Here is a 24,796-nt window from a genome sequence, read left to right as displayed (position 1 = left end):
GTATGAATGGGCGGGCCCATGAAGGATCTCATTAATGCCCATCATTTTTTTTTTTAGTTTAGTGAAAGTTTATTTCTATTCAATTTTATCGATGTGCACTATAGCAAGCAGAGGGGAATGTTTTTCTATTTTGTAAAACATTTACCAACAATCATTAGGTTTAGTCTAAGGAAACGAAACCCCGCTTTCAAAACTTGAATTTGACTCCCCCGGTGGCTGGAAAGGAAAGTTCAATGTGGAGCGTATTCTGAGCGTGAGGTAAAATAAACCATGCGTCAACCAATGACGTTGGTAACACCCGTCTGCTCCAGCACCTGCGCGGAGCTGTCCAGTGCTGAAAGCGCCCACCCTGGCCGCAGCAATAGATTCAGACAGGCAGGTAAAGCACTGCATTGATGTGGTGTATTTTTCGGGGATGTAGTGTAGTAGCTCCGTTGTCTGGTCCATGGCAGTCACCTCTTACGTTGTGTGTGAAATAATGAGATTCATATTTTGTTGGTCTTCCGACTGGGTTTCCCTTCCCACGTGCCTTGGTTCTTTTTCTACAAAGCTTCACGTGCACCCCAGGTGTGATCCACACGTGTAAACAAACACCTTTTTGTGTAATGTCTCCATTTCTAATTTGGGATTGAGAGATTTTCCGCACCAGTCGTCACTTTGCTAAAGTATCTGAAGACTGAACCATGGAACTGTGTTTTTTAAATTCCCGTTTTTAATATTTTGGAGCCCTGTGGTTTTTTTGTGGTTGTTTATGCCCCAGTGTGACATTAAATAGCCCCAGTGCCAGCCCCTCCGGTAGTAATATCCTGTCCCAGTTCTCGGGTCCTGACCGGACCGGCACATTGAGGCCCCACCGCTGCCACTGGCTGCTCCCCAGATGGCGGCTGCAGATTAACCCAGGGGAGGGTCGGATTCCCTGGAGCCGGAGGCCTCTGGTGTGACACGCTTCTATTGTACCCTCTGAATGGGATGAATGGGCCTCAGTGTGGGAACCTCCGCGAGTCTCCGGCCCCAGCCTCAGAATCACAGCCCTCCAGCAGACCAAGGGTCTAGAATACATGTGAGGGGCGGGTGGTGGGGGCGCGGGGGCTTGGAGCCGAGAGAGGATCAACCTCTGCCCCACACCTCACCTGCCTCTTGCTGCAGGTGAATCCTGAGAGAGCTCGAGAGGACGGGTGGATATAGAGGTGGTTACCTGCAACACACACGGGGTGGGTGGAAGCAGCAACAAGACTCCCCTCAGGATAGAGCTCTACATAAATGTTGTTAACCCCTTAGCTGCTGGACACCCCCAGTGCTGAGTCTTTTTTTGGCAATTTGGGGTAGTTCACTCTTAGGGCTCCATAACTTTTTTTTCCACATAAGGCATGCACACCAAATTTGCCCGTTTTTTTTTACATCATCCTGGGGATTCTAAAGGTACTCAGGCTTTGGGGATTTCCATGGAGGGGACTGAGAAATTTGTCAAAATATGGTGAAATGTTGATTCTTGGAGGGTGGGGGAGTGCTGAAGAGGAAAGAGTTTGTTTATATTCCTGGAAATGGCATCAGCAAAAGGTTTATGGTGCAAAACTCACCATCCTCCCAGCTTTCAGGAACTGGCAGACTTGATTTAGAAAACCACATTTTTTAACACAGTTTCAGCATTTTACTGGGCCCATTTTTCCTATTTTTGTGCTTTCCACCTCCTTCCGGTTTGTGGTGGAAATGAGCGTGAAACCCATGGTGGATCCTGGAAAGCCATATATTTCTGAAAACTAGTCAAAATTGTTAATTCAACAAATGGTCATTTGTGTGGATCCTTCATGGTTTTTCCTATAAAAAGTAACAGCTAAAATAAAAAAATATTGAAATTGAGTTGAAAAAAACAGAAATTTGTGCCTAAGTTTTCCTTTGTAACCTCTTCTTACTATGGCACATTTTCCAAAGCAATATACCATTGTGACCGCTAGACCCTTCTAGTCTTGGGGACATATAGGACTTGTAGGTTTTCCAAGAACCTGGGATACTCAGAGGCAACAGCCGAGCTGCACCGTACAATGGTTTTTAGGTCTCGCCTGAGACAGCGCTATAGCGCTGCCCTCGCGAGAGCTTTTGTAAATGGGGGATCTGGAAGTGCACACGAGTGCTTTCAGGCCTCCAAATACAGTGCATGTGCGCCAGGCGTGCGCACCATTTGGCAGCCTGCACACCCTTTGCTTTCACTTTCGCGGGCCGCACGGCCGCTTTGATGTTTGATCGCGATCACTTTCACACAGTGGATGTGCGCCGGGCGCTCGCACCATTTGGCAGCCTGCGTGTACATTTCGCGGGCGCTTTGATGTTCTCAGTGAGCCGCGCGGCCACTGCAAACATCAAAGCGCCCGCGAAATGTACACGCCATTTGCCACCCCCTCCCTCATCCCACTTGCTGCTTGTCTTGTTTTCCTTCTCTTTAAACTGCCTGTTCTCAATCTGTGTCCCCTTGCGTGTTTCTTGACCTGTTTTCCATACTTTTTGCCCGTGAGTTTTCTTTCTTTGATGACTAGGGTGTATTCATAGTACCGCGTCCCAGTATTTATTTCGCACGCATCTTTTCGCTTCTTCTCTTCTTCTTTCCCCTTTCCTGACGTTGATTCCGTTTCTCACAATGTAGATCTAAGTTCAGAGTTCACCACACCTTGTGTGTTCGAATCTTTATCATGACGCATTTGTTTTTCATAAACAGATCCTCTCTCATTAAACGTGCAGTTCTTTTTCCAGTGCAGTAGTTACAATGCGAATTTGTTCCCGTGCAAATTCATGGGCTTCACCTTAACATTTAAATGTCGGCTCCTGAGCACGTTATGTAAACTTTGGTCAGTGTGCAAATTTAATTGTGTTTTTCATGATTGCTGTGATTCATGGTAGCGCTCTCCGTTTTCTTGGCTCTTTGAATTAAAATTAGTGTCATAATTCCTGAACAGTGGGAGAAATGACAAGAGTGGTGATTTGCATCGTAGTAAAAAGCACAATTGCTGTCTCGTAATTTTGTAAGTACAATGGGGTCAAATTAGAAAATTCATTCAAGGTGTGTGTTCCCGGGAGCATTAATCGGTCTTCACTCAGGGACCTTTACCGCTTTCAATGTTGGCATAGCATAGGGAACAGGAACACCCCTATGCAATCAACTCCAGACTGCACAGCAGACAGAACATCGAGCCGACCTAGCACCGTACATTTCTGCCTCACGGCGCGCGATCGCAGTTTAGAGCAGCCAGAGCCTCCAGTCTCAGCACCTGGACAGGAGGGACTCCATCCTGCTCTAGCTTTTACCACAACTACAGTAGTCATACAGACACGGGGCAAAGGCCAAACTCAGCCGCCCATCAGACCCCCTCAACACTCAGGCCTTCTGGGGCTTTCAGACTCGCTCTATTCAGGGCTGGCTGTGGGTGGTCACAAACACAGTCCGCAGCACGACAACCCTCACCAGTTCGCGGCAGACCCAAAAACAGACTCCAAAGCAGTCCCAGAAGAGGGGCCCATCGCTCCAATCTCGTCTCTACTGGCCCTCACCGGAATCTCTCCGATCTACACCAGAGCCAGGGCCTGATGGCCCCTCTCAGCGCACCCCATGCTCTGACATCTACTCTGGCTCCCCATTGCATGGCCACCCGCCTGCAACAGTTATAGGATATTGTGCTGCATAACTAAATACTTATAAGGTCCCAAAAGCCAGACCTACTGGCTTTGCCAATGCTTGTTCATTGCGGATCGACTATACAGTAATTCATATGGCAACATTGTAACACATAGAGAAAGGTTCTGAAGAAAAACTCAATATTTCTCAAATGTACACCAGATGCTAAGTTTAGGAGGAGTGTTTGTTTGCACATCTCTGAGTTTATCGATACCCATACTGACATGTGTTTTAGAGGTCATTTGTGAAATGTCTTCTGTGATACACACTTGTCTACCTTTGAAAGGCACAATCATAGAGACATTCAATTGGTAATAGAAAATGTTCTACTATGCAGTATTCCCACATGTCTCCTCATAAAAATGGTAGCACACTTGTGTGACTGGGCCTTGCGCCTGCAACACTAAACACCTAAAAATGTGATCAAGGCGACGTCCTGTTTCACATGTTTTTTTTATAAGGTGGCTAGCTGTGGCTTTTCAGCCCCATCTCAGCAGGCACCTAAGGAAATGTGAGAAAGTCACCCTTTTTGCCATGATTACCCCCATATTTGACTGCTACTGGTGGTAACTGACTCTGACTGCGCTTTGGGGCTCTGCTAACCTGGCCCAGTGCTCAGATTAAAAAGGTATATGGTAATTAGGTATAATTGCAATTGGTCCTTACTACCTACCTGTGAGTCTCTAGTGTATGATAGGGCATGTATATTTAGGAGCCCATCAGATCTCCAGCACTCAAGTGTGCGCTGCTATGTAGCCTGCTGTCATTTTTAAAAGTCACGCTGGATTAAACCCAGACCATTTGACTGGGGGTGAATGTTTGCATTGTTCAGCATTCCATCCATTATCTGTTCTTTTTGCTTTTGTCGACCTAAGTGGTAAGGGTATGCCCAGACATGGGTCCAGTGCTAACTTCTCCACTTGATTCAAGCTAGCCTAGCTGATGATTGGTGATACCCTGAAACCGGTGTCAGGATGCTTGTTTCTGCTCCAGAGAGGACCTGGCTTGGCAGTTCGGGCTGGACTGTTCCCATGAGGAGCAGGTTCAAGACTGATTTGCATAAGGCTGGGTCCAAACTGGGGCAAAACAATGATGGATTGAGCCAAGATCTGTTGACTGAGAGTGAATGTTTGCATTGTTCAGCATTCTGTCCATCATCTGTTGTTTTTGCTTTTTATTTTTAAAAGTCAGCCCTTCTTTGCAAACTGCTTTAAGCTGAAATTATATGAAAATTCAACTTTGGATTTAAAGGTACTACCAAAGTATAAAACAACATCATTTTGACATGTAAGTCACCCCTGAGGTCTACCCCAGGTGTCCCCAGGGTAGTGTGCCTTGTAAAAACAATCATGGACATTTTAAAAGATGTTTTATATGCCCTGGTGAAGAAATAAACAACCAATTTCATTTTTCCCAATGTAGCCTTTTAGCTCTGTAGGCTAACATGGTAATACTTTAATAAAGTGTAACTGATAGAAGGGAGGTAAAGCCATATTTCAAGGACATACATTTTTAGTAATGATAAATCCAACAACTTACCATGATTTAATTTATCATAACTAGTACAGAAAAGAGGTTATGAAACTTTATTTTCTCTAAGCCAAAATCCAGCTTTATAGTAGCCTCTCCTGATTGGCCAACCCATAACAGGCTTAGCCAAACTGCTTTGATGAGGTCATAAGCGACCTGCATAGAGACAGAGGTTATCTGGTGGGGGAGATCTGCAGGTGCAGAGAAAATGCCAGGAAGTGGGCTGGCTAGTCAAACTGATCTTGAAAGAGAGTAGGGCAGTAAGAATGCAAGCCAGGCCTACCCCCTCGTCTTGTACCCCCAGCATGATGGGGCCATCAGGAATAGAATTGGCAGAAGGTCCATGGTGAAAAACACTCCATTTTGAATTTGAAAGTGCAGTGCTTAGTGGGACAACAGTATACCACACTTTAGAGGAAGAGGTCATGCTTTTGGGTGGTGCCCTGCACCCCATTTGACAGGGGTACCCCCTACTTGTTGCCCCAAAAACACTGGATAAATATGTGAAAGCTGCCTAGTAACTCAGAGCTACTGTCTGAAGCTACAAGAAGAAGAAGGACTGCCCTGTTGGAACCCTGGCCTGCACTAAGAGGACTGCACTCCAAATGACTATACCTGCTGCACACCAAGGAACTACAGTTCTAAGGACTTTGCCTTGCTTCAAAAAGAGAAGGAGTGGACTCACTGTAAGCAGCAGGTTAAAAGAGCTTCACCTGCATCATCTTTAGCAAGGCAAGAGGAAGCCAACTGAGCAACTTCAGCTGGAATTAAAGGATTTGGCCAGGTGCATGTTGGAAACTGTAGTTTCAACTTCCAAGGAGCCACCCAGAGAGTCTGGAACCTTGGATTAGTGTTTTTGACACGTTGAAGCCACAAGAGGAATTTCAGGATGAAGTTCCTGAAATGTTGGAGCAACTTTTGGAAAAAACTCCATAAGTGACCGACCCTATGGCGAGAGTTAGCCGACTACCTCGCACCGCGACTTGGCTTGAATTTATGGTTCATCCTGCTGAAAGCTCCATAGCTCAAAACGTCAATGAGTTGACTGGGGGCTCCCGTAGAATTAAGCCGGCAAAGATGCTGCGAATCCAGCCTAGAGAGACTCGATCAACGTCGAGAGAAAATCCTCCAGAAAAGTTTCTAAGTGCGAAAGTAACCTTTTAACAGAGTCCTCCTACTTAGTTTATCCAGCCAATGCTCCATCACAGTCAGCCTCAACCTAGGACTTTGTCCCGGTCAAGCGCGACCAGATGTCCCAATTTGGGGATATTTGTTCTTAAGTACTGTAAAGTGTTTATTCTTTAAAAAACTCATATCTCTGGTTCCCTGCATTGGCTTTTTGTCGGTTTGGTGTCATTTTAAATATACAAATATTTCCTATGTTTATAAATTAGTGTTGGATTTTTATTTTGTGTTGTGTCATACTTACGAATGTAATGATGTTTTTAAATGCTTTACAAAACTGTCTCCTAAGTTAAGCCTGCCTGCTTGTCACCAGCACCCAGGGTTTTAGCAAGGGCCAGACTGGTGATACCGGGTGATTCCGCAGGAAGCTGGAAGGTTGGGGACCTTTTCTTCCACAGGAGGCTGGTTTTGTTGCTTGGGAGCAATTTTTTGGAGCAAAACCGGCCCCAAGTATCAAAATCAGAAGCCCACGGTGACAATCTGCACTAAGCCAATGGTACCAGCCTCTCCCTCCCGGCCACGCCCGCACATTGTTGCAGGCTGCACGCTTTACTTGTGACAGAAGCAGTAGTGCGAGGCTGGTTGCACCCGGCCCTTCAGCTCACCTCCGGGAATGATCTGATTGGCTATCTAAGCATGAAAAACACTCTGAAAGCCCTCTGTCTCCTCCTACACCGGCCCACAGCCTCCGGGAACCATGGAGCAGGATTTCAAAAAGATAATAGCCCGGACAACTGCTTGAACCCGGTTTTATGAGGTGTGTGAAATGGACTTGTTGAACCCCATCTTCTTCTCCCTGTGTCTTACTTATTCACAACTTAGTTTGGGAATCTCCTTGCACGTTCAGAATGGGAGCTGTCGTGCTCGTGCTGCGTGAACTTGCTGGTGTAGGTTCTCAGAGCCATAGCATCCCAACTCCTTCTCAGCTGTAGCCCACATTTTAGTTTGTGCATGGTGGGCCCTGAGTAGTGAGATGCTTGTAAAAAATAAATAAACGGCTTGTGGTGCTCGTGCATCGACAACTGGGTCCACAACTGAAGCCATCATCAATCCAGTAAAGTCCACAGATGGCATAGAGAGCAGCTCTACCACAGTCATCCCATTGGCAGCTCCCATAGGAGCTAAAACTGAAATATTAGGTGCTCAATCTTCATTTTGGTCTTGTTTTCCTATTTATTTTCATAAAATGTTAACCTTTTCCTTGTGACCCTATAAAATGGCAATTATGTATAATGTTGCACACAAAAAACAATACGGCTGTATTTTAAATAGAACATTAAAGCTTTAAATAGTTGGCATATTGGCACATCCATCAAAAGTAGTATCAGGTCTGGCACAGGACAGCGGATGAGTATAAAAAACACCAAACACGATATGGTTCTGTGTAGCCATTCTCAAGTTATCACGCTATCGCGATAGACTTATAATGCGGCTAAGAGTATATGGTATGGCTACACTACAAACAACCCAGCAATGATTTTACGAAGGTTGCAGAGAGGCCCTACTCATGTAGGGGTCCCCCCTCAGAAATACCTCAGCACCCTGCCTTGTAGGATTACCAAGGCCTGCTCTAGGGGTGACCTATGAGAGTATCTGTGTTGTAATAATGGGGTGGGATATAGGGTACCTATATTCCTGTAAGGGGTGCTAGCACCACCTAACCCAGACTACAGTAGTGGTCTGGTGGTGTCAGTTTGTATGGCTGTCCCAGGGTGGCACAATAAGTGCTGCAGCCCTGGTAGGCCTACTGAGGGACCCATGCCCTGGGTACCTAGGGTACCATCTACAAGGGACTGTCAGGGCATCCTCAGCATCCAATTAGTTTGTACCTAGGGTACTTCACATTAGTTTTAGGGAGAAAGCAGATAGGCTGGGGTCCTGGATAGCAGGATCCCAGCCAGACTAGTCAAAAACCACTCAAATACCAGGCAAAAAGTTGGGGGCAACCATTAGTCAGATTCCACCTTCCTACAGCACCTCACCAATGGGGGTGCCAGCACTTTGTATTCACACAGCTCTGATGATGCACCTCACCCACGGGGCTGCCAGCACTTTGTATTCACACACCTCTGATGATGCACCTCACCCACGGGGCTGCCAGCACTTTGTATTCACACAGCTTTGATGATGCAGCTCGGGCACGGGGCTGCCGGCACTGTGTATTCACACAGCACTGGTGATGCACCTCAGGCATGGGGCTGCCGGCACTTTGTATTCACTCAGCTCTGATGATGCACCTCAGGCATGGGGCTGCCAGCACTTTGTATTCTCACAGGTCTGATGATGCACCTCAGGCCCAGGCTGCCGGCACGTCGTATTCACACAGCTCTGATGATGCACCTCGGGCATGGGGCTGCTGGCACTTTGTATTCACACAGCTCTGATGATGCACCTTGGGCACAGGGCTGCCTGCACTTTGTATTCACACAGCGCTGGTGATGCACCTCAGGCACGGGGCTGCCGGTACTTTGTATTCACACAGCTCTGATGATGCACCTCGGACACTGGGCTACCAGCACTTTGTATTCACACAGCTCTGGTGAGGCATCTCACCCATGGGGCTGCCGGCACTTTGTATTCACACAGCTCTGATGATGCACCTCACCCACGGGGTTGCCGGCACTTTGTATTCACACAGCTCTGATGATGCACCTCAGGCACAGGGCTGCCGGCACTTTTTATTCACACAGCTCTAATGATGCACCTCAGGCACGGGGCTGCCGGCACGTTTTATTCACACAGCGCTGGTGATGCACCTCAGCCACTGGTCTGCTGACACTTTGTATTCACACAGCTCTGACGATGCACCTCACCCTCTGGGCTGCTGGCACTTTGTATTCACACAGCTCTGATGATGCACCTCACCCACGGGGCTGCAGGCACTTTGTATTTACACATCTCTGATGATGCACCTAGGGCACAGGGCTGCCAGCACTTTGTATTCACACAGCGCCGGTGATGCACCTCAGGCATGGGGCTGTCGGCACTTTGTATTCACACAGCTCTGACGATGCACCTCGGACACGGGGCTACCAGCACTTTGTATTCACACAGCTCTGGTGAGGCATCTCACCCATGGGGCTGCTGGCACTTTGTATTCACACAGCTCTGATGATGCACCTCACCCACGGGGCTGCAGGCACTAAGTGTTCACACTGCTCTGACGATGCACCTCACCCACGGGGCTACCAGCACTTTGTATTTACACATCTCTGATGATGCACCTAGGGCACAGGGCTGCCAGCACTTTGTATTCACACAGCGCCGGTGATGCACCTCAGGCATGGGGCTGTCGGCACTTTGTATTCACACAGCTCTGACGATGCACCTCGGACACGGGGCTACCAGCACTTTGTATTCACACAGCTCTGGTGAGGCATCTCACCCATGGGGCTGCTGGCACTTTGTATTCACACAGCTCTGATGATGCACCTCACCCACGGGGCTGCAGGCACTAAGTGTTCACACTGCTCTGACGATGCACCTCACCCACGGGGCTACCAGCACTTTGTATTTACACATCTCTGATGATGCACCTAGGGCACAGGGCTGCCAGCACTTTGTATTCACACAGCGCCGGTGATGCACCTCAGGCATGGGGCTGTCGGCACTTTGTATTCACACAGCTCTGACGATGCACCTCAGGCACAGGGCTGCCGGCACTTTCTATTCACGCAGCTCTGACGATGCTCCTCCCCCATGTGGCTGTCGGCAGTTTCCTTTCACTCAGCTCTGATGATGCACATCACCCATGGGTTGCCGGCACTTTGTATTCACACAGCTTTGATGATGTACCTCACCCCCGGGGCTGCCCGCACTTTGTACTCACACAGCTCTGGTAATGCAGCTCGGGCATGGGGCTGCCGGCAGTTTCTGTTCATGCAGTTCTGGTGATGAAAATGAGTGATGGGCAGGCGTAAGCCAAGGCGACCATCTCCCAAGGGAATTGATACTTATGGGCAGTGTGATCAATTGTCACAGAAATAAACTCATTTTTTATTTGAACACATGTAGGTTGAGCGGTTAGTTAATGACACATGACAATGGGACACCGTATTGGGGAAATGATTACATTTTCGATTGTACTATGTAATAAATACTTTTGTTAACTGATCCTAATAATTTTTTCATTGATGGTGGTTCTGCTTTATATTTTAACGTGAGTATTCCCTGCAATAAACTCCTCTGAATTTGTTGTTGTAAAATGTTGTTTTTGTGTCCCTATTCCTATATGGCTGCGTCACTATATCGCTGGGCCCACTGCCTATGACAAACTCCTCTGTATGTCTTGTGCCTCTCACTCTTCTGGCAGCTCTGTTCATCCGCACTGCCCCTCCTCCTCTGGTGCCAGAATGTAATGGTGTTTAAAGCTGGGTTCAGAGTAGCACGGAAAGGAGCAGGTATGTGTGAGACCTCCCAGATTGTGTGAAACACACTTTCTCTCTATCACATTATACACCTACAAGTCTAAGCCCGCCCTCTCTACCGAGTGAGTGAAGCCATATTTCACATTTTGTCATAGAGATCTACTTACGTGACACAGCTCCCTCTTTCATTCTAGTGCCTAGAAGCACGCCTGCACATGCCGTCAGGTGTAATGTCCCGGGCAGCTCTGCCCCTCACAGAAGGACAGATTTTAAATATTGACTACAGAGTGCTCTGTTTAGACCCCATGGTAATCTGGACGCCAGTGATTACTTTCTAAAACTTTAGTTTATTATTCTTGTTTATAATTCCGACAGAAATAACACAATTGGCACACCTTTCGACAGTTCCTGTGTCAGCTGCAAAGTCACTGTTTCAGTTCGAATTGCGGTTAATGGAAATGGCTGACAGTGTCCCCACCCCTTGCAGTCCACGAGGGGAACATATTTATTCAGTGCAAAATTCAGACATCGAAAACAGAGAACATTTCATTTTATTCAGATCTGCATCTTTATTTAATCATGTTCACAGGTCAATAGGTTGCAACAGTGAAGAATCACGTGACAGATACACAATGTCACCGAAATGTCACAGCTGAGACTAGAGGATAACACAAGACATTCTTGCATCCAATAAAGTGAATGTCTTCATCACAGGACCTAAATCCTGGGTTTCATTCTGTAAATGAATGAGTTCCCACTGATAATCACAGCCCTACAAACATTGTAGAAGACCCGGAAGTAGTACATACTCAGTCACTGAGATACAAATCCATGGCAGGGAGTTCACTACATAGACTCTCTTTATAAAAGAGAAACACTGCATTGTGGAACTCACACAAATAGCGCCAAGACTACTTCTAAAATGAAGACTTGGCACTAACGATAACTGTTACTCCCTTCCAATCAACAACAATGAATGTTACACTTTGGAGAATACACAATATGTGTGCACATCATCACATACACTTTGCAGGGATAATACACAAACCTCTCAAAGAAGAGAAACACACTTTACCTTCACAGAAGGCAGGGCTTTTAAATCATGAATTTCCATTTGAAAATACAGATATATCATCACTAATAGTTAAAAGGCATTTAATGTGCCTCTTGGGGAATGTATAAAATACATCACATTCAATTTTCAGAGACAATTCGGAATTTCTGAAAGTACAGAAACACTTTGTCTACACAGCACTTTATGATTCATTTTCAATAGAAAATACTAAATATCAAAATTGATACAAGGGAGGCCCGGAGCCCCTCATCACTCACTTCAGCCAATGAGTGATAATTACGTAATTTGTAACTTCATAGAAACACAGAAGGTAAACACACACTGCACGTGCACAAGGCTCTAATCCGAATCCCTCAGATTGCAAGCACATCTATTATTCTCACAGACACATTCATGTGCAGAATCACACGGTGCACTATATCCATCCTTTCAGGATATTAACATATTTGTACGTCAATCAACTTCTTAAAATGAAGTAAAATTGGAAAATTCCAGAGCGCCGCTAGAACTCAGGAATGAAAATAACGTATTCCAAAATATGCATCAAAATTCACAAAAGTCGGTCCTATTGGAGGCAAGAACTCTACATGACGTATGAATTTCTTGTAAAGAAACAGTTTAAAACATTCTGAAACTGAAGGCACATCCTATTAATTGCTTTAGTTCATTCTCTTCATTAATGTATTATATTATAGATGCTTACACCTAGATCCAGTGCTCAACAAATCTATATTCATACAATATATACTGTGAAATCACCACAGTATTCATCCAGCGTTTACCCTAAACGGATATAAAATTCACACTGTCCATCCTCTAAGGATGTAATAGCTGCACTGCCCATCCTGTGGGGATGTACAATTCACACTGTCCATCCTCTAAGGATGTAATAGCTGCACTGCCCATCCTGTGGGGATATAAAATTCATACACTGCCCATCCTACAGGGATATAATATTCACACTGTCCATCGTGTGTGTGGATTAAACATTCAAGCACTGTCAATCCTAAATGGATATAATTTTACTCATTGTCCATGTCATCGATCCACTGCCCACCCTGCTGTGTGGATATAATACTCGCACGTTGTTTTATGAGGAAATAGCATTCTCACACTCTTCATCCTATGAGGATACAATAGTCACACATTGGCCATAACATGAAGATATCACATTCACACACTGTCCCTCCTGCAAGGGTATAATATACAGACTGTCTATCCTATGAGGATGTAATATTCACACTGTCCCTTCTGTGGGGATGAATGTTCACTCACTGTCGATCCTGTGAGCATATAATATTCGCTTTGTCCATCATGTGAGGATATACAGTCACGTACTGTCCTCCTCAGCAGGATATAATATTCACATACTGTTCATCCTATGAGGATATACAGTCACTCTTCACTCCGCTCCTTGAAGTGCAGTAAACTCCCCCCTGCACAGCAGGGGGCGGTGCTCCAGACACGAGAATGAATATTCTCCCTCAGAGAGGACCGAGGCCTCGAAAGAAGTCCGAAGAAAAGTCCAGGCCGCGGCCCCCGCATTACCAGGGTCTCCACGGGGCTCTGGGACTGTCCCGGGCGGGCTCTTTAGTGCTGCTGGGACAGGACGGAGGCCGAGAAGGACACACCGCCTCTGCTGCAGCCGCAGGTCTATGGAGGGCCCGCAGCAGCTTCATCCGGGTCTCTGTGGGGGCTTCGTGGAGGGAGAGGAAGTGCAGAGAGTCCTGGAGGCACCTGGAGTAACCTTCACTGGAGGCCGCGGCTGCAGGGAGAGACGAGGGGTTAATATCTGTACATTTACACACCAGGGAGTAAACACACATAAAAAAAATCCAGTTACAGCTCTCTAGAATGCTTTCCTCTGGTTGCTACAATTAGTTTACAGGTAGTTCTGATACTCTTAAAACACGGGTTTAAGTTAAATGGCGCTGGAAATTGACATATTTAAGTCATAATAAGCTTGCCCCGAGTACCATCTCGATGCGACTATTACCAGTTACGTCTCTGCACTATCTAACCCCAGCCACCCCCACACGCGGACAAACACAAAACTGCAGAGAACACCCAATGAAGTTTTAACCCTTCAAAGTACTGCCTCTCACCTGGTGCCGGTGTCTGCACGCGCCGGGCCAGGTACGTCACGGCCATTTCCAGGATATCCGCTTTCTCAGCTTTGGGCGGAAGTTCATGTTCCTCAAACTCTCTCTGTAGTAACATCCTGAGCTGGTCGATGCTGCTGTTGATGCGATCCCTCCTCAGCTTCTCCACCGCTGGCTTCCTCAGCTGCAGAGACAAAATATGGATTTGTTATTGTATTGAAACAAACGTATAAAGGTGTCTAAAGTCCATAAAAGGTAATAGCAAAACTTATAGTTACTCCAGTGTGATAAACAGCTCAATTAAATAATGTTAATTTAGAACTAGGGTGATATTAAAAGATCAATAAATACAGCCACTGTTGATAAAATATATTGGGAGTTCATTTTACACGTGTACTTTTTGTATATTCGAAAAACCTAAATATGCTTCTTAAATATTAATGTCCAGACACTTACCTTTCTAATGTGTCTCTCCTCGCGCTCCTCTTCATATTTCCTCTCGGTGCTGAAAGGCGCCATCTTGCCCGGTGTTGGGTGAACAGCGGGAGTCTCTGCAGTGAACCCTCAGTGATCGGTATCTAAAGAGCTCGCTCCCTCCTGCCCTATTTATCCCCCTCCGCCTGCAGGGTAATGTGTGGGTCTGGGGCTGGAGAGAGGTTCCCACACTCAGCAGCCAATCAGAGAGCAGCAGGGACAATGGAAGTGTGGCACATTACAAGATGGGAGGGTGGGGGGACATCTGGGACCCGGACACAAAGGATCAGCGTGTGGGAAAGACCTGTCTAATAAAGTGATATGAGTCCTGACATCTGCCAGGAGCTGAACAGTGTCAATAGCATTAAATACGGGCGGGTGTGTCCGCAGCGCTGAAAAAGTATGAATGGGCGGGCCCATGAAGGATCTCATTAATGCCCATCATTTAGTTTAGTGAAAGTTTATTTCTATTCAATTTTATCGATGTGCACTATAGCAAGCAGAGGGGAATGTTTTTCTATTTTGTAAAACATTTACCAACAATCATTAGGTTTAGTCTAAGGAAACGAAACCCCGCTTTCAAAACTTGAATTTGACTCCCCCGGTGGCTGGAAAGGAAAGTTCAATGTGGAGCGTATTCTGAGCGTGAGTAAAATAAACCATGCGTCAGCCAATGACGTGGGTAACACCCGTCTGCTCCAGCACCTGCGCGGAGCTGTCCAGTGCTGAAAGCGCCCACCCTGGCCGCAGCACTAGATTCAGACAGGCAGGTAAAGCACTGCATTGATGTGGTGTATTTTTCGGGGATGTAGTGTAGTAGCTCCGTTGTCTGGTCCATGGCAGTCACCTCTTACGTTGTGTGTGAAATAATGAGATTCATATTTTGTTGGTCTTCCGACTGGGTTTCCCTTCCCACGTGCCTTGGTTCTTTTTCTACAAAGCTTCACGTGCACCCTAGGTGTGATCCACACGTGTAAACAAACACCTTTTTGTGTAATGTCTCCATTTCTAATTTGGGATTGAGAGATTTTCCGCACCAGTCGTCACTTTGCTAAAGTATCTGAAGACTGAACCATGGAACTGTGTTTTTTAAATTCCCGTTGTTAGACCTGGCATCTTTGGCGTGGTTACCCCTGACTTTTTGCCTCTACCTCCTGTGTTTTTTGATGCTATGCTGGATTTCGATTTTGCTGGTTTAGATGCTTTGGGCACTTTGCCACTGCTGATCAGTGTCAAAGTGCAAGTGCTCCCTTGGTAAATTGTTGTATTGATTGGTTATCCATGATTGGTATATTTGTTTCACCTGTTAGCCCCTAGTAAAGTGCACTGCGTGTGCCAGGGCTGGTGATTCAAATGCTACTAGTGGGCTGCAGCACTGATTGTGCCACCCACAGGAGTAGCGCTAAGATGATGTCTTAGGCCTGCTTGCAGTGCCTATGTGCAGTCCAGGACTGCCATGTCGACCTGGCCAGTGCACCTACTGACCAGGCCTTATCCTTCCCTTTCTGTACATGTCAGGCATCCCTATGGTGGCCCTAGGTACCCCCCTGGGCTGGGTGCAGTGTATCTGAAAGGTAGGGCATGTACTGAGGTGTGTAACATGCCCTGGTAGTGAATTACAGCCATTTTCGTTTTTCACTGCTGAGAGGCTATCTTGCCCATAGGATAGAATGGGGAAGGCTGTTTACATGCCTATCTTCCCATAGGGGCAAGATAGAAAATCCAAGTTTGGTATCTCTGTGTTCAGAATTTAATTATACATCTTTTTAGCAAGATGGTTTTTAAATTCACTGTGTGGGAATAGCACTTTTTAGAAAGTAGCTATTCTCCTGTTTAACCTTCCTGTGTGCCTGTGTGCTGGTTGGCTGACTGGTGTCAGGTGATGTGCTAGGTGGCTCCAGGAGCCTGGATGAGTCAGCAGCAGGGTGAATAGGGAGATCTGCTTTAGATGGGTGGGAGGAGTAGTCCCTGGGTCTGAATAGGGCTGCCCCTGACAAACACAAAGCTGGCTCCACCCCCTGCTGGCCAGGCTGAGGACTCTGCCTCTGCTGGCACAAAGAAGGCTCCACCTCCTGCTGAGCGTCTAACGACCCTGCCCCTCACTCTGAAAGGAACCAGGTGCTCCAGAGCAGAGCACACCCAGGAACCGGTTTGAGCAGGGGAATCCCCCACTGAAACACAAGAGACAAAGACTTGGAGGGGTATAAGAAGAGGACCCCAGACACCTAAAACTTTAGATCACTTTGGAACTAAGAAGAAACCTCTGCCAAGGAGAAAGCTGGAAGAAACTGAAGAGGAGAAGACTGCCTGCTTGCTGTTTTGCTTTGCTGCCAAGGAGAGGGGAAGGACTTTGCTGTGTCCCCTTCTTTTGATTCTGATCTCCAAGGGCCTGAGAAGAGCTGGCTCCCTGTTAAGAAGTCCCAGGAACAAAAGGACTTCCCCACCAGCACCCCTGGAACTCTGCTGAGAGAGTTCTGACCTGCCTTGGAGTGCTTGCCCAGTCTTGGGGCTTCAGGAGGTCGTTTTGCTGTGTTGAGGGAGCTGGGAAGCAGAAGCGTGAACAAGAGTGACTGGTACCCAACGCATCATCCGATTGCGTGTCGCAAGACGAGAGTGCGTGGAAAATTTCATCGCGGCACCATCGCAACACGCAGGGTCTCCGCATCGCCGAGTGCGTCGAGCATCGTCCCGAAGCGTGAAGCTTCCTGCCATTGCGAGGGTTGTCGCAGAACCAGTTTGCGGGCCGCACCACTGCCGGTGCGTGAAAAGTCTCCAATCGCTGCGTGCGTCGACGCAGAGTCCCGTTCCGTGGCGCATCGAGAGTTGCGGCGCCGGAAGGCAACGCTGCGCCACGCATCGCACCACATCGAAGAGTGTCGCATCAAACCTGTGCGTGAAGCTTCCCCCTAAGAAACCTACGCAACGAAAGCCAAAGGTATCGCATCCTCCCCCTACAGATCGGAGCCGGCGCATCCACCTCTGCTGCGTGAAGCAGGGCTGCTGCAAAGCCTCCCCAGGATCTCAGGAGCATCGCATCGCCTTTGCCATCTTCCTTGTCATAGCTTTTGGGAACCTTATCGCAACTACAGGTACTGTTGGGCACGAAAGTGTCGCATTTTGTGCATTGAGAGTCGCATTGTGCAGGACACTGACTTTGACATCCTGGAGTACTTTCTGCAAACTCTTGAACTATCCTTAAAGTAACCTTTTTGAATTATATGTTGGTTTGTCTGTAATATTTGGTCTTGTGAAGTTTTTAGTAAAGATACATTATTTTTCTAAAACTGGTGTGGAGTAAATCTGTGGTGTTTTCACTGTGTTACTGTGAGTGTTGGTACAAATACTTTACACATTGCCTTTGATAGCCTAGACTGCTCAGGCCAAGCTACCTAGAGGGTGAGCAGGGGTTATCTTAACAGTGTATCCCCCTTTCCCTGACTAGAAGCAAGGGTCCCTACTTGGACAGTGGTACCTACCCTGCCAACTAGAGACCCCCAGATCTAACACCCGTTTTTAATATTTTGGAGCTCTGGGGTTTTTTGTGGTTGTTTATGCCCCAGTGTGACATTAAATAGCCCCAGTGCCAGCCCCTCTGGTAGTAATAACCGGGCCCAGTTCTCGGGTCCCGGCAGGACCGGCGCATTGAGGCCTCACCGCTGCCACAGGCTGCTCCCCAGATGGCGGCTGCAGATTAACCAAGGGGAGGGTCGGATTCCCTGGAGCCGGAGGCCTCTGGTGTGACACGCTTCTATTGTACCCTCTGAATGGGATGAATGGGCGACAGTGTGGGAACCTCCGCGAGTCTCTGGCCCCAGAATCACAGTCCCTCCAGCAGACCAAGGGTCTAGAATACATGTGAGGGGCGGGTGGTGGGGGCGCGGGGGCTTTGAGCCGAGAGAGGATCAACCTCTGCCCGTCACACCTCAACTGCCTCTTGCTGCAGGTGACTGCTGACAGAGCTCGAGAGGATGGGGGGATAGATTGATTGATTGATTGATTGAGGTACTTATAGAGCGCAGCTATCACCCTACGGGCATCTTGGCGCTTGCATTGGGAACCCGTCCTGGTTTTTCCCTGTAAGATAACCCGTACTGGGCATCCCCAAGGTGAAAGCCAGGCATCCCGCCGCGGGGGGCCGTTGTGGAGATTAAGCAGGCTTGTTGCCCAGAGCTGCATAGTGTGAACTCGTGCTTAGAGTGGGCACCGAAGCGAGAATTATCAAGTCCGTGGACAATTGGGTTCTGGACCCTGCCGCGTCGGGAATCGAACCCAGGTCCCGGGTCTGATCTCTGCTTCAGGGTATGCCTCCTCTAACCAGTGAGCTACACTTCTCCAGGGGATAGAGAGGTGGTTACCTGCAACACTCATGGGGTGGGTGGAAGCAGCAACAAGACTCCCCTCAGGATAGAGCTCTACATAAATGTTGTTAACCCCTTAGCTGCTGGACACCCCCAGTGCTGAGTCTTTTTTTGGCAATTTGGGGTAGTTCACTCTTAGGGCTCCATAACTTTTTTTTCCACATAAGGCATGCACACCAAATTTGCCCGTTTTTTTTTACATCATCCTGGGGATTCTAAAGGTACTCAGGCTTTGGGGATTTCCATGGAGGGGACTGAGAAATTTGTCAAAATATGGTGAAATGTTGATTCTTGGAGGGTGGGGGAGTGCTGCAGGGGAAAGAGTTTGTTTATATTCCTGGAAATGGCATCAGCAAAAGGTTTATGGTGCAAAACTCACCATCCTCCCAGCTTTCAGGAACTGGCAGACTTGATTTAGAAAACCACATTTTTTAACACAGTTTCAGCATTTTACTGGGCCCATTTTTCCTATTTTTGTGCTTTCCACCTCCTTCCGGTTTGTGGTGGAAATGAGCGTGAAACCCATGGTGGATCCTGGAAAGCCATATATTTCTGAAAACTAGTCAAAATTGTTAATTCAACAAATGGTCATTTGTGTGGATCCATCATGGTTTTTCCTATAAAAAGTAACAGCTAAAATAAAAAAATATTGAAATTGAGTTGAAAAAAACAGAAATTTGTGCCTAAGTTTTCCTTTGTAACTTCTTCTTACTATGGCACATTTTCCAAAGCAATATACCATTGTGACCGCTAGACCCTTCTAGTCTTGGGGACATATAGGACTTGTAGGTTTTCCAAGAACCTGGGATACTCAGAGGCAACAGCCGAGCTGCACCGTACAATGGTTTTTAGGTCTCGCCTGAGACAGCGCTATAGCGCTGCACTCGCGAGAGCTTTTGTAAATGGGGGATCTGGAAGTGCACACGAGTGCTTTCAGGCCTCCAAATACAGTGCATGTGCGCCAGGCGCGCGCACCATTTGGCAGCCTGCACACCCTTTGCTTTCACTTTCGCGGGCCGCACGGCCGCTTTGATGTTTGATCGCGATCACTTTCACACAGTGGATGTGCGCCGGGCGCGCGCACCATTTGGCAGCCTGCGTGTACATTTCGCGGGCGCTTTGATGTTCTCAGTGAGCCGCGCGGCCACTGCAAACATCAAAGCGCCCGCGAAATGTACACGCCATTTGCCACCCCCTCCCTTATCCCACTTCCTGCTTGTCTTGTTTTCCTTCTCTTTAAACTGCCTGTTCTCAATCTGTGTCCCCTTGCGTGTTTCTTGACCTGTTTTCCATACTTTTTGCCCTTGAGTTTTCTTTCTTTGATGACTAGGGTGTATTCATAGTACCGCGTCCCAGTATTTATTTTGCACGCATCTTTTCGCTTCTTCTCTTCTTCTTTCCCCTTTCCTGACGTTGATTCCGTTTCTCACAATGTAGATCTAAGTTCAGAGTTCACCACACCTTGTGTGTTCGAATCTTTATCATGACGCATTTGTTTTTCATAAACAGATCCTCTCTCATTAAACGTGCAGTTTTTTTTCCAGTGCAGTAGTTACAATGCGAATTTGTTCCCCGTGCAAATTTATGGGCTTCACCTTAACATTTAAATGTCGGCTCCTGAGCACATTATGTAAACTTTGGTCAGTGTGCAAATTTAATTGTGTTTTTCATGATTGCTGTGATTCATGGTAGCGCTCTCCGTTTTCTTGGCTCTTTGAATTAAAATTAGTGTCATAATTCCTCACCAGTTCTCGGCAGACCCAAAAACAGACTCCAAAGCAGTCCCAGAAGAGGGGCCCATCGCTCCAATCTCGTCTCTACCGGCCCTCACCGGAATCTCTCCAATCTAAACCAGAGCCAGGGCCTGATGACTTTTTTGATGATAGGATTGTTTCTCAAGGAACACTGTACATACGCTGCTCTAAAGCTCTAGAACAGGCTGATTTTCATATTGCAGTGAGTGTTTTGGATTTTGATTTTGTCACTAGCGGACTTATGGTGGTTATGGTTTGCACTTCTCTTTGGAGACTAGGCTGGTGTGGTGCATAGGTGTTGGGCTCTGTTCTACTACCACTTCCAATTCATAATTACAACCACACTATAGGTGGTTTAAACAGATCACACCTGTTTTCCTTCTGTGTATATTCACTACAAATTTGTGAACTCAAGTATATTAATAGATTGTATGTATATATTTTAATAGATTCATGGTGCAACTTCGGTCCTGAGGATGGTCTCTGTGATTGTTCTTCAAGAGTGAGACCGAAACGTCGACGCTGCGACATTTTCTTACATAACTAAGAGGCATTGGTAGCCTAGAAAATTCTTTAAGTTTGTATGAATTTAGTTCATCGCCTGGCCAAACAATTGGTTGGCTCTGTTGTATATGTAAGAAATGTCAGTAACTACTGCTAATTAGATTGCAAATAAGACAGTAGTTTTATGTTGCCATACATGAAATGTAAAGTGTATTGTTTCACGACTTCAGAAACTGAAAATATAAATTTATTTTTGGTAAAAAAACTTTGAATGAACTGGGGTCATTTTTTGTATTAATGCACTATATGAGTTCTCCCCGTCTTTGCTTGAGTCCTAGGAAATTAAGATCACTTTGTGACTTCCTGAATAAATAATTAATTTGTTACTAAATAAATCCTCAAGGTACCTATTGTATTTAACTGATGGCCCCTCTCAGCGCACCCCATGCTCTGACATCTACTCTGGCTCCCCATTGCATGGGCACCCGCCTGCAACAGTTATAGGATATTGTGCTGCATAACTAAATACTTATAAGGTCCCAAAAGCGAGACCTACTGGCTTTGCCAATGCTTGTTCATTGCGGATCGACTATACAGTAATTCATATGGCAACATTGTAACACATAGAGAAAGGTTCTGAAGAAAAACTCAATATTTCTCAAATGTACACCAGATGCTGAGTTTAGGAGGAGTGTTTGTTTGCACATCTCTGAGTTTATCGATACCCATACTGGCTTGTGTTGTAGAGGTCATTTGTGAAATGTCTTCTGTGATACACACTTGTCTACTTTTGAAAGGCACAATCATAGAGACATTCAATTGGTAATAGAAAATGTTCTACTATGCAGTATTCCCACATGTCTCCTCATAAAAATGGTAGCACACTTGTGTGACTGGGCCTTGCGCCTGCAACACTAAACACCTAAAAATGTGATCTAGGCGACGTCCTGTTTCATCCAGCAGAATGCATGTTTTTTTTATAAGGTGGCTAGCTGTGGCTTTTCAGCCTCATCTCAGCAGGCACCTAAGGAAATGTGAGAAAGTCACCCTTTTTGCCATGATTACCCCCATATTTGACTGCTACTGGTGGTAACTGACTCTGACTGCGCTTTGGGCTCTGCTAACCTGGCCCAGTGCTCAGATTAAAAAGGTATATGGTAATTAGGTATAATTACAATTGGCACTTACTACCTACCTGTGAGTCTCTAGTGTATGATAGGGCATGTATATTTAGAGGTCCATCAGATCTCCGGCACTCAAGTGTGCCCTGCTGTGTAGCCTGCTGTCATTTTTAAAAGTCACGCTGGATTAAATCCAGACCATTTGACTGGGGGTGAATGTTTGCATTGTTCAGCATTCCATCCATTATCTGTTCTTTTTGCTTTTTTCGACCTAAGTGGTAAGGGTATGCCCAGACATGGGTCCAGTGCTAACTTCTCCACTTGATTCAAGCTAGCCTAGCTGATGATTGGTGATACCCTGAAACCGGTGTCAGGATGCTTGTTTCTGCTCCAGAGACGACCTGGCTTGGCAGTTCGGGCTGGACTGTTCCCATGAGGAGCAGGTTCAAGACTGATTTGCATAAGGCTGGGTCCAAACTGGGGCAAAACAATGATGGATTGAGCCAAGATCTGTTGACTGAGAGTGAATGTTTGCATTGTTCAGCATTCTGTCCATCATCTGTTGTTTTTGCTTTTTATTTTTAAAAGTCAGCCCTTCTTTGCAAGCTGCTTTAAGCTGAAATTATATGAAAATTCAACTTTGGATTTAAAGGTACTACCAAAGTATAAAACAACATCATTTTGGCATGTAAGTCACCCCTGAGGTCTACCCCAGGTGTCCCTAGGGTAGTGTGCCTTGTAAAAACAATCAGGGACATTTTAAAAGATGTTTTATATGCCCTGGTGAAGAAATAAACAACCAATTTCATTTTTCCCAATGTAGCCTTTTAGCTCCGTAGGCTAACATGGGAATACTTTAATAAAGTGTAACTGATAGAAGGGAGGTAAAGCCATATTTCAAGGACATACATTTTTAGTAATGATAAATCCAACAACTTACCATGATTTAATTTATCATAACTAGTACAGAAAAGAGGTTATGAAACTTTATTTTCTCTAAGCCAAAATCCAGCTTTATAGTAACCTCTCCTGATTGGCCAACCCATACCAGGCTTAGCCAAACTGCTTTGATGAGGTCATAAGCGACCTGCATAGAGACAGAGGTTATCTGGTGGGGGAGATCTGCAGGTGCACAGAACAGGCCAGGAAGTGGGCTGGCTAGTCAAACGGATCTTGAAAGAGAGTAGGGCATTAAGAATGCAAGCCAGGCCTAGCCCCTCGTCTTGTACCCCCAGCATGATGGGGCCATCAGGAATAGAATTGGCAGAAGGTCCATGGTGAAAAACACTCCATTTTGAATTTGAAAGTGCAGTGCTTAGTGGGACAACAGTATACCACACTTTAGAGCAAGAGGTCATGCTTTTGGGTGGTGCCCTGCACCCCATTTGACAGGGGTACCCCCTACTTGTTGCCCCAAAAACACTGGATAAATATGTGAAAGCTGCCTAGTAACTCAGAGCTACTGTCTGAAACTACAAGAAGAAGAAGGACTGCTCTGTTGGAACCCTGGCCTGCACTAAGAGGACTGCACTCCAAATGACTATACCTGCTGCACACCAAGGAACTACAGTTCTAAGGACTTTGCCTTGCTTCAAAAAGAGAAGGAGTGGTATCACTGTAAGCAGCAGGTTAAAAGAGCTTCACCTGCATCATCTTTAGCAAGGCAAGAGGAAGCCAACTGAGCAACTTCAGCTGGATTTAAAGGATTTGGCCAGGTGCATGTTGGAAACTGTAGTTTCAACTTCCAAGGAGCCACCCAGAGAGTCTGGAACCTTGGATAAGTGTTTTTGACACGTTGAAGCCACAAGAGGAATTTCAGGATGAAGTTCCTGAAATGTTGGAGCAACTTTTGGAAAAAACTCCATAAGTGACCGACCCTATGGCGAGAGTTAGCCGACTACCTCGCACCGCGACTTGGCCTGAATTTATGGTTCATCCTGCTGAAAGCTCCGTAGCTCAAAACGTCAAGGAGTTGACCGGGGGCTCCCGCAGAACTAAGCTGGCATGGATGCTGCGAATCCAGCCTAGAGAGGCCCGATCCACGTCGAGGGAAAATCCTCCAGAAAAGTTTCTAAGTGCGAAAGTAACCTTTTAACAGAGTCCTCCTACTTAGTTAATCCAGCCAATGCTCCATCACAGTCAGCCTCAAACTTGGACTTTGTCCCGGTCAAACGCGACCAGATGTCTCAATTTGGGGCTATTGGTTCTTTAGCACTGTAAAGTGTTTATTCTTTAAAAAATCATATCTCCGGTTCCCTGCTTTAGCTTTTTGGTGGTTTGGTGTCATTTTAATTTTGCAAATATTTCCTATGTTTATAAATTAGTGTCGGATTTTTATTTTGTGTTGTGTCATACTTACTGATGTATTGATGTTTTTAAATGCTTTGCACAACTGTCTCCTAAGCTAAGCCTGCCTGCTTGTCACCAGCAACCAGGGTTTTAGCAAGGGCCAGGCTGGTGATTCCGTGTGATTCCGCAAGAAGCTGGAAGGTGTGGAACCTTTTTTTCCACAGGGGGCTGGTTTTGTTGCTTGGGAGCAATTTGTTGGAGCAAAACCGGCCCCAAGTATCAAAATCAGAAGCCCACGGTGACAGTCTGCACTAAGCCAATGGTGCCAGCCTCTCCCTCCCGGCCACGCCAGCACATTGTTGCAGCCTGCACGCTT

At 46.4% G+C, this 24,796-nt stretch overlaps 1 protein-coding gene across 1 annotated transcript; it reads right to left on the bottom strand.

Moving 5' to 3' along the window:
• Positions 1–11,340: 11,340 nt before the first annotated feature.
• LOC146867333 (transcription factor HES-5-like) lies at positions 11,341–14,481 on the bottom strand. The gene is made up of 3 exons (XM_085614938.1): positions 14,377–14,481; positions 13,924–14,104; positions 11,341–13,583 (listed from the first exon to the last, which is right to left on the bottom strand). The coding sequence occupies exons 1-3, from the start codon at positions 14,437–14,439 to the stop codon at positions 13,363–13,365; spliced, it is 465 nt and encodes a 154-aa protein (XP_085471064.1). The 5' UTR covers positions 14,440–14,481; the 3' UTR covers positions 11,341–13,362.
• Between the last annotated feature and the right edge of the window lie 10,315 nt (positions 14,482–24,796).

The sequence above is a fragment of the Triturus cristatus genome, chromosome 1_2, assembly GCF_964204655.1.
Source record: "Triturus cristatus chromosome 1_2, aTriCri1.1, whole genome shotgun sequence".
In the NCBI taxonomy this organism is placed as follows: domain Eukaryota; kingdom Metazoa; phylum Chordata; class Amphibia; order Caudata; family Salamandridae; genus Triturus; species Triturus cristatus.
This window is presented reverse-complemented; position numbering and strand designations above follow the sequence as displayed.

Excerpts from the sequence above, each read along its gene's own strand:
- LOC146867333 (XM_085614938.1), bottom strand. The coding sequence starts at position 14,439 with ATGGCGCCTTTCAGCACCGAGAGGAAATATGAAGAGGAGCGCGAGGAG. Across the intron at positions 14,105-14,376 it reads AGGAGAGACACATTAGAAAG|CTGAGGAAGCCAGCGGTGGA; the intron begins GTAAGTGTCTGG and ends TTGTCTCTGCAG. Across the intron at positions 13,584-13,923 it reads CGTGCAGACACCGGCACCAG|CCGCGGCCTCCAGTGAAGGT; the intron begins GTGAGAGGCAGT and ends CTCTCCCTGCAG.